We start from the raw sequence: 10,468 nt of genomic DNA on the forward strand, positions 1-10,468 counted from the left end.
GGCAGGCGGGAATCGAACTCATACGGAAGTGGCTTCAGATTCTCAGTGCTGTGCTTTAACCCGCTGCGCCACCAGGGAGGGCCCAGAAAAAAATCTTTTTATTGGAGAAACTTATCTTAAGGCAGGAAAAACATCTAGAGACAAGGTTTTGTCCTCTGAAGCCACCCTTCCCCCTTGTATGTCAGGTCCCTCCCATGTCTTAGCTCAGGAGATAAACCCTCAGCCTACCTCATTTAGTCTAGGGTATAAAATTATGTATGTTCTACAGATATAAAATTAAATTTGATCCTTTTCTCCTACTAATCTTTTTGATGTTAATCTACTTGTGCAACCTGCCTAAGAAGAACCCAGAAAGCTGGGGAAATCCTCCCGTGTGTCCCTGCCATTAGAAAATAGTGCACTGTTCAGATGTCCTCTAATGAAGTTGGTCAACAGTTAACCTGCTTGTATTGTTTGCATCTAGGTATCTCAAAATGTTAAAAGGCAAACTGTATTTTTATTATGTTAAATGTAATTAAGATAAAAAGAAAGTTGCCAGGGCCCTCCCTGGGGTTGCAGTGGGAAGGAGAAGCTATATCAGCTTCTGCAGCTTCTGAGAAGCTATATTAGCTTCTGCAGCATGAGTTTGATCCCCGGCCAAGGAGCGGACCCACATGGCACAGCAGACCTCTCCTGGCGCACCCACTGCTCCCCTCTGCAGTGTATTTTAGTAGATACTCCTGTTCTGTCCCCCCAACTCTGTTTCTGGTGGATCCTCTCACCCGTCCCCCCCCACCTTTGTCTTGTACCCCGTCCTCATAAATGAATAAATCTTAAGAAAAAAAAGTTGTCAGGGTCGGGCACCAGTCCAACACAGGCACACGGAAGGAGCAGCTGCTTCAAACAGAAGCAGACACTCCAGAGCGATAAGCATCTGACTTGCTTGTCGCCACCTTGTCTGTCACCACCAGTTAACGCCCAGGCAGAAAAATGAGCTCCAGTTCCTTGTCCAAATTTTCCACCCAGCTGTTTCTCCCACTAGCGAGGCCTATAAAAACTCCTCTTATTCCTCCCTCAGCGCGACTCTGCCACCCCTGGGTTCAGAGCCTCATCCGGCCACTGGCCCTGAATAAAACTTCTCTTCTCTGAGACCATGTATGTGGTTCTCGGCGACCTTTCAAAAGTAACAAAACCGGAGCGGATGAAGTGGACACCATAAACGTCATGATCTTGTGTCTTTCTGAGACAGGAATGAAAACAGGGTTTAGGGTTGTGCTGGTTGCTCTGGTAGTAAAATGATCACCTAAAGGAATTTGCTGAGTTCCTCTTGTTAGGAAATAAGAAAGCATTTTACTTAAAGGCAATGCATTTCATTCAGTAGTGTTACTGAAGCTATATTTTATGAAATCCAGTAGTTTCAAAGAATGCATTCTAAAGTTAAAATGGAATTGAAAAACAGTCGCATAGAGTGGCAGGCCTCTCTCCGGATGCATCTTGGGACCCCGGCCTTGGAAAAACAGCCTTCTTCCTGTGCCCTCAGAGCAGAATTCCTTCAGCTGATGGGACTCAGTCTACCAAGGGCTGTGCTTTCTAAGGTAGAAGTATCTGAATAAGTAGGCTAAGTATGTGACAGGCAGGCAGATGGGTGTGTTTGACAGATGTAGAGATATCTCAAGCGGCACAGGGGTAAACCCAGATACATCATCTCGAGCAAATGTTGGGGCAACCTGAGGCAGCTGAGCCCTGCATTCCCTGAGGGCTCCGGGCTGGGCACAGAATGTGCCTGCCAGGATGAGGGTCCTGTCTCTGCCTCCTGATGTTAGGACATGTGTACAGTGGGGTGGTCTGAGCTCCATCCCCATGTGAGCCCGAGCAAGGGGCTGCTGGGAAGGGGTAGGAGCAGAGTGGTCATTTTGAGGGGAGTCTTTAAAAGGGAGCTGGGTATGTGGACTGGCTCTTTTTCATTGGAAGTACTGCAGAAAGCAGCAGGTTCCCCTGCCCCCGCAAATAGGCGAGCCCCTCCACCCCCCCAACAGCAGCAGTAGGCCTCTACACATTTATGGTGGCCAGCAGCCACACCAAGAACCTGTGAGCGAGGCAGCAGGAATGGTGACAACAAATGAAGTGTACATGACAAGTAACGCAACAAATCAAGATGGTCACAAAGTGAGGTGATTATTTTCAGTCTGAATCCTGAAACCTGGGCACACCTGTCTCTCCCCCCAGGCACTCACCTTGAAGAGCACACACTGCTGTTCCTCCAGTCTGTCCTCAAGGTATTTGGGAACTCTTTGGGGTGAGGGATGGTTTTTCAGAGTTTTATGCGTGGTGATAAACCTTCGTCCTTTAAGAAAGGGTTTATTTCCTGGTAAAAAGAAAAGGAAATTCAGGAGCCAGCTGGATAGAGAAGGCGGTGAGTTCAATTGCCTAATACACTTTTGCATCTAAAGTCAAGGGTAAAAGAGAGTAATGTTGGCATCTAGTGTATAAACCAAGAATTGTTCCGATCTGCACCATCTCTTCACACAGCGGCCACTTCCCCCAGCTGGTCCCATTGGGAATCTGTTTTCAAATTAATTTGTCTGGTAAGGTCAGTCTGAAATGGGATGTTGTATATTTAATAATCTTGTCTTGTAATCTTATGAATCTATCTTGCATGGTGGTACATTTCCCCCCAAAAGTACAACATATAAAATTCTACAAATGTAAATGATCTCTTTTGAACTGAACACCTAAGTCCAGGACAGAAAGTAAACCATAAAGTTATTTAATAATTGTGCCACTAAAATGAAAGCCTTATGCTCCATTCCATCCCCATGTGTGTGCTGTTAGTAATGTCAATGGCAACTGAAAAGCTGGTTCTACACACAAGGACATAGGTGTGGGTTCATAGTATCCCACCATTGTATATTCATTTTGTTTATTCAACTGACATCAGCACTTATGAGCACTTATGCAGTGCTCACCTTTTAAATCAAGTGGAGGGTGCAATTACCTATACCAGAAAAGTGTTAAGCAGAAGTAAGAAGTCTGCTCATAATATGAGGCCAAAAGAAAGGTTAATCAGCAACTGTGGGCTCTCATTGTGAACGCTGAATTAAACTAGAATTAAAAAATGCCAGCATGAATGATTTTCTTGCAAGTCCTAGAATGTTTTACAGAAATCACAAATCCCTTTATTTATTTACAAAACAAATCTTGAAGGCAAACAGTGAAAAAGACTTCAATACTACCCTCTTCTACTTTCTGACGTGGAGGAGAATGAAATTTCAGAATGAAATTATTTCATTCTAAAACTATGTGTGTGAAGACTGCATCATGATAGATGGTTAAACAGAGTGATCTTGGGTGCTTGTGATGGGTGGGAATAGCAAGGTGGGTAGTGGGTGGGTTGGGGTAGATGGGGGAGTTATGATCTGAATGTGTCCTTCCCACATTGAAATCCTAACCCCCAAAGACATGGTATTTGGAGGTGGGGCTTTTGGGAGGTGCTTAAGTCACTGTGGTGGGTTCCTCACCAATAGGATTAGTACCTTGTGAAAGAGGCTCCAGAGAGATCTCTAGTCCTTTCCTCCATGTGAGGATAGAGCAAGGAGGCACCCATATCAACCAGAAAGTCATTTTTCACCAGAATGTGACATATTGACAACAAGGTTTTGAATTTCTAGGCTTAGAACTGTCAGATTTGGTCTTTGGTTGCATCTGGTCCAGGTGTGACAGGGCCCGAGAGGAGATGGTATGTGGCTAACACAGTCACACCCTCCAGCTGGAGGAGCCGTCTCCTGGGAAAGGCAACTGGTGAAGGCGTCACCTCTGAGGAATTCACTTTGAGTAACAGGTTGCAGATAGAATGGCTGAGATTACCCTAGCTGGCTAAAGCCCCTGGTAGAGAGGCATTCTATCTCAGGCAGCAAGAATGCAAACACCTCAGGGTCCAGAAGAGGCCCTCAGAAATGAAAAGTCACCACCGCACTCCAAGATTCAGGTCACAGGTAGAGGGACCAGGACGTCAGTGCACACTGTCCCTAAGAAGCCCCCACTAAAACCTAGTCATTGAAGTAGCTCATGCCACTGGTCAGTCCCTCTGGGTCAGTCATGCGAAAGCAGATGGCCTTTGCAGGGACACAGCAGGAACACTGAATGATGCCTTCTGTCACCCTAGTTTGGTAAGTACTCACTTAAGTCATCCATGAGTCCTTGGAAACTGTGATTTCATGAATGAATGGTGTATAACAAAAACAATTTTACCATAGTTACTTGATAGAATCAAGAATTATGTTTCTTTGGTATATTTCTGGTCACACACACACACAATCACTAAACTTTTAAATTCAGACACCCAACACTTGTAATACCAGATGATATTTTATACGTTCATTTCATTCATTCATTCATCTTTTAACCCACTTATTTTAGCTCAGGAACTGCAATGGCTGAAGCCTGCCCTGGCAGCAAGAGTCAAGGTGGGCACTACCTCTAGACTTGTTTCTGGGAGGCTCATATTGATCAGGGAACCACAAACTGACACCATGCAAAACTGACAGCTGCCAAGGAACCCCAACCTGTTAAGAGGGAAAACCCCATGTTCCCTGTTCCACCGCCCCATGCCACCCCACACATAAGGGCAAAGAAAGCGACTTTGAGAAGTTCACAGGCAGGGGGTGGGTGTGGTGAGATGGAGAGAGAAAGGGAGAGAGAGAAGCTCGGAAACAGCAGACATACAATTCAAGTGAAATCACACTTCCCCTGTGCGCAAATGCTCAGTTGATCACACAGGGAAAAGGCCCAATAATGAAGTCACCAGAACAAGGTACTTCACACACTGGCAGGAGCTACAGCAACCTGGGTACCAGAGCTATCCTGGGAGGCCTGTCAGGGGCACGGCAGCGCGGGCTGGCAGAGTGGCGCCCATCTTGGTGACCAGGGCTACGCTCCAGTAACACTGCAGGGCACACTCACCACACTCACACTCACTCTAGCAGGACGACTGAGCAACCAACCTGACGAACCTGACGTGAGCATGTTTGTGAGGTGGGAGGCAACCAGAGTCTCTGAGCAAACTCACAGACACGGGGTGGTGGGGGTTGAAATGCCAACTACACAGATAGTGGTCTTGCTGGGGACGGACGTCTTCCCCTCATTAGCATTAGAACAGAAGGACCCTGAATGAAATGACACTATTCGAGGCCTTGCTGTGTGCACACTCCAATGGTAGGTGGAGCCCGGCTGCCGTGTTCTGAAGTGCTGTCTAGGTCTAGCCAGGGTTCCGGAAGAATTGTCTGCATCTTGTCTGTGGGGAGGGTCGGGTGGCAAGGACGTTCTGCGTGGGCTGGCTGTGGCCACATCTAAGCGCAGCCCTGACAGCGAGATGCCATCACGAATATTCTGAAAACCTAGAAAAGAAAAAGGTTAGAAGGAAAGGAGACTCTCAGAGGCATATAATGCCACCTTTCTCTTTCATAAATGTTTATTATTATTATTATTGTTAAAGAGGCACATTGCAGAGCATCCTATAAATATAGCCAAGTAGGGAGGGAGAGCAAAAGTAACTTAAAGTTCCTCAAGAACTCTGGACACCATTAGAGCCAGTTCTGGTTCCTGGGCCTGCTGGGGGTGCCCTCACCCCATGTGCTGGCTTCTCCAGCCCGATTCCGCCTCGCACTTGTCCACAGGGCTCTGGTCTCTCCCACTTACCCTCTGATCTCAGCAGAAGTCTTACAAATCTCTGCCTGTAAAAGACTCATCTCCATCTTTCCATTGCACTCCACATTATAATCATGATTTCAAAAGAAGAAAAATGTTTATATTTCATAATTGCTTGTGTTTCTTGAAACATCATGACCCGTTAGGCAGTGCACAAATGTTTTAGATTCTTTTTCATGACATACATTAATTCACTCAACAGAGGGAGCTCATGCTTTAATTTTGGAAGTTGGACAGATGACAAAAAACCCAATAGTTTGTGACTGACTTTAAGTAAATTTCCTTTTAGTACTTCGTGGAACTAAGACCATGTGATTAGGAATAGCTTGATTTTCCTCTACATACATAGATGTGATTGATGAATTTGGGGCAGAATTTTTTTTTCAGTGAGACTGTCTTGCTTACAAAACAAGTTAACTTAGTAGAATAGGTGCCCCACTCAGGAGTCTAAAGAGTCATCAAGAAAGAAGAAAGAAACCATCTATACTTCCACCTATCTTTGCTTTTCTTCTTTGTATCGCATTGTGAACTCAGGATATAACTTGTTGACTTGTTTTCACATGACCCTGATTTGATATTGAACACTTGATATTGCAGAGAGAGGTCCCTGCCCTTTGGGATTATAAAACACGATTTATTTAGACTTCAGAGGATGTTTTTTACAACACGATTGAAGTTCAAAAACGCAGTAAATGAAATTGAGAGAATGAATGAATCTCTCAGATAAAGAGGCAGAACAAGGAAGATGACTCAGTGGTACTGAAGCCATAGTGAAATCAGCACCACTAACAGATGGAGGTTTTTGTGTGTAAACTACAACTTCCTAGTTAACCTTTGATAATGGCAGCAAAGGGTGTGTTAGCTAGAGGTTTCTATAGTATCACCCATGTCATTATTGTACGTATCTAATTACTCTGTTGTGCTAAGATACCAACATTTTTTTAAAACCTCAATTTTCCCTTACTGTCAAAGTCAGTTTTGTTAACAGAAAATACAGGAAAAGGTGTAAAGAAAGCATAAAATAAAGGTTATTGTACTGTGTGCTTGCAACTTTTTATCTAGTTTTAAAATTCATGTTTGAGGCACTTTAAATGGGTGCTTATTTTTTGTCTTTTCATTCCTTCAAACCCCCAAATTCTTCTATTTAACAATTTAAAAATCACTATAATTAGGCAAGTTCCCAGAGTACAATTTTGAAAGCATTCCTCAGAGTGCAGGGGAAGATGATACTGATTATAAGGAAAAATATTCATGTCTAATATCAGACTTATTATTTTGCTGTAAATCTTCTTTTTACACATGTGTTTTTCCCATCGCACTACAAGATCTTCAGGCAGAAACCACGTTTCTTCGCAATTACCTTTCCAACATGTAGCCCAGCACCTGGCATAGGGTAGCTTTATAGCTAATAATAAAAGTGATTTCATCCTACATACCTTACACAGATTACTACTAATTGCAGAATTGAGAGGGAGGGTCCTCTGGTGATACAAGGTGGGTTAAATCTCTGCACTATGAAGTATCTGCAGCCACTGCAGTCCCCAGCCAGGGAGCTGACCCACAAGGGGCAGCAGACCTCTCCTGTCTCTCCCGCTGCTCCCCTCAACAGTGTACTTCAGTTGATACCCCTTTTCTGCTCCCCGCTCTGTTTCTGGGGAAGCCTCTCACACCCCCTGGCTGTAACTCTGCCCTGTACTCCAGCTCTTGTATTCATAAGCAAATAAATCTTTTTTTAAAAAAAGAATTCAGGGCTCTCCCTGGTGGTGCAACAGGTTAAATTATGAAGCTCTTTGAAGCCACTGCAGCATGAGTTCAACCCCTGACCAGAGAGCTGACCCATATGACGTGGCAGACCTCTCCTGCCTGACCTGCCCACTGCTCCCCTCGGCAGTGTAATTTGTCAATCTGCCTGTTCTGCTCCCCATTCTGTCTCTAGTGAACCACCTGAGCACCGCTGCCTGTAACCCAGTTATGTAAGCATAAGTAAATCTTTTATTTTTTTAAAGATTTATTTATTTATTCATATGGAACTGGGGTACAAGCCAGAGATGTGGAGGGTGAGAGGCTTCACCAGAGACAGAGTGCGGTGCAGAACAGGCAGATCAACGAAGTACACTGCTGAGGGGAGCAGCGGGCGGGTCAGGAGAGGTCTGCCACGCCATGTGGTCACCTCCGGGGCAGGCGGGGATCGAACTCATGCGGAAGTGGCTTTAGCTTCTCAGTGCTGTGCTTTAACCCACTGCGCCACCAGGGAGGGCCCAATAAATAAATCTTTAAAAAAAAAAATAAAGAATTCAGAGGTAAACTATGGGGGAAAAAATACATGCTTCTTGTTGGTTACTTTTGGGACAGTAACTGAAATTGTTTCTGCTGAGTTGGAGAAGAAAACACTGAAAGAATACTGGGTGAGGGCCCTCCCTGGTAGCACAATAGGTTAGGACACAGCACTGCAAGCTTCTGCAGCCACTTCAGTGTGGGATGGATCCCCCGCCCTGGAGGTGAGCCACTTGGCACCGCAGACCTCTCCTGACCTATCTGGGGAGGTCTGCTCTCCTCAGCAGTGTACTTCATCAGTCTGCCTGGTCTGCTCCCCAATCTGTCTTTGGTGAATCCTCTTACTTCCCCTGTACCTTTGGCTTGTACTCCAGTTCTGTATGCATAATAAATCTTAAAAAAAAAAGTTCTGTAACATAATAAATCTTAAAAAAGAAAAAGAATACTGGGTGACGGTTTGGCCTGTGAAAATGCCCTGGGCTTTCTAGTAGAGAAAGTGGTAGCTGTTCTCAGACACTTCCAGAGCAAAGAAACACGAAGATACAAACTCCTTGAATAACAGAGGTAGTCAGAGATAGTTGAATGAGCTTCCTGGATGAACAAAAAAACTTATGTTGAGTTTCAGATATGTGCACAAAACTGAGTCTCGAAAGAAAGCACAATCTTTTCCAGCGTTTTCTAAATCTGGGAGCTATTTTTTTCAAAAGACCAGATATAGGTCATCATTACACTGTAAAATACAACATCCTCCACCCACATGATCCTGTGATTTGGTTAGAGTGCAATAGCTTTGGCCTTCTTTAGCTGAACCATCCACAACAGAAGGCCCTTAATATAAGAAATGAGAACACAGCTGTGTTAGAGATTATAAGTAATTCAAAAATCCTTGCAGGAGAGATGATAAATGGAAGGAAAACTTCTTTAACCGTCATATCAGACCCAAAAAAGAAGAATAATTATCATTTACGGGCAAGATTTCAGGTAGATTTTGTGTTGCAATAAAATAATAATAAAAACAATTATTATAGGCCTGCTAAACAAAGCAAAATAGAATGATGACAAATTAGCTTGTTCTCCTCACCAATCTCTCCCATATTTGAGATGAGTTACGCTGACCCAAGTAGTAAATCCACTTGCAGATTTCTTCACTCTGAAACCTGAGCAAAACATCTGTTTGACTATTTAAAGATGTTGAAGAGAAGGGAAATTTTAACCTCAGAAAAATCTAGCTGTATTCCAAGTTGGAATGAGAGGATTAGGAACCCAAAATATGAACTCTATAAGAAGTTGTTAATAGTGGGGCAAAGGTGTGAACCTGAATCAGCAGGGAAGTATTTTGATTTGTGAATAGATGCTACAATTCATATTTTCCAGTAATTTCAGTTACTTACTGCCGAGGTGTCCCTATACTTGAAGAGCTTTGGGGTACTTCACTTACAGGTCCAGAAGGTCATTTAGGGTCCCTAGTGTGATCCAGTTAATCCTTTCCCCAGGAAAAGTTAGAAGTTTCTTTTAGGAATCTGCTGTCACTCTTGATGGTAGAAAAATGCAGACATCAACAGCGTATGCATAGACTTCGTTACAGCTCACAAACCGAACAAGGATGATTGAAACTGGCCATGGATAACAAAACAAAGACAGATACTGAGAGAATAGAGACCTAATTAATTCAGAATTAAATTCATTGCTATGCATATTTATATTTCCATCTCTTCCAGCTTAAAAAACAAAAACAAAAAACAACTAAGTGGATTTTAATTAAATCTTAACTTACAAACAAACAAGAATCTTATGTGCCAGCAATGAGATTTCTAATGTCAAATTCTCAACTGAAGAAGTAATTGTTGGCTAAGTTATAAATGATAATAGAACATCAACATGGGGGGTGCGGGGGTGGTGGTGGTGTGCTGTTTAGTATTAGGTAAGCTTGTCGAGTGGAAAAACACTGAGTACTCTGGGAAACAGGAGGTCCTGGTTCCAAGCCCAGCCTGGCCACCTCGCTGTCAGGGCAATCAGGAAAACCCAGACCTCAGCAGGCCTGGCCTTGCTTCAGCTGCCAGTCAGGGATTTGGTCAGAACTCCTTTTGGCCCTCACAAGGCTGGCTATTAGGTTAAACAGCAGAAATATGGCAAAAGTATCCAATGTTAGACTTTGTAAAGTCAGTGGGGATCTTCTCATCCACTATTGTTGCTTCCCAAGCGAGGGGGACAGATTTCACAGTGAAAGTTGAAAATTGAACTTTTCTCAATTATCAGAAGTAATTAAAGAGCAGAAGTTCCATCAATTTTTTCTTCCATCCATTTTTCCAAAGCCAATGGTGCTTCATAATGGATAGCTGACAACAGGGTAGAATGAACAACTAGAAAATAAACATGAGGGTAACTTGCGAATAACTGACCATGTTTCATGGGAGACCTTTTTCTTTTCTTTCCTTTTCTTCCCCTCACCCTCTCTCTCCACTTTCCTCCTCCTCCTCCTCCTTTTTTTTCTCCTCCCTCTTTTTTTTTTTTT

General features: G+C 43.7%; 1 protein-coding gene across 1 annotated transcript in view; it reads right to left on the minus strand.

The window, feature by feature from the left end:
* LOC101628204 (aldehyde oxidase-like) overlaps positions 1 to 10,468 on the minus strand; it is a 113,378-nt gene that overhangs the window by 17,965 nt on the left and 84,945 nt on the right. Inside the window, exons 35-36 of the mRNA XM_012725344.1 lie at positions 5,184 to 5,372; positions 2,214 to 2,344 (exon numbers count right to left, since the gene is read on the minus strand). Coding sequence (XP_012580798.1) covers positions 2,214 to 2,344; positions 5,184 to 5,372 — 320 coding nt within the window. The remainder of the gene's footprint in view (positions 1 to 2,213; positions 2,345 to 5,183; positions 5,373 to 10,468) is intronic.

This window comes from Condylura cristata, unplaced genomic scaffold (genome assembly GCF_000260355.1).
Source record: "Condylura cristata isolate star-nosed mole 26May11 unplaced genomic scaffold, ConCri1.0 scaffold00002, whole genome shotgun sequence".
In the NCBI taxonomy this organism is placed as follows: Eukaryota; Metazoa; Chordata; class Mammalia; order Eulipotyphla; family Talpidae; genus Condylura; species Condylura cristata.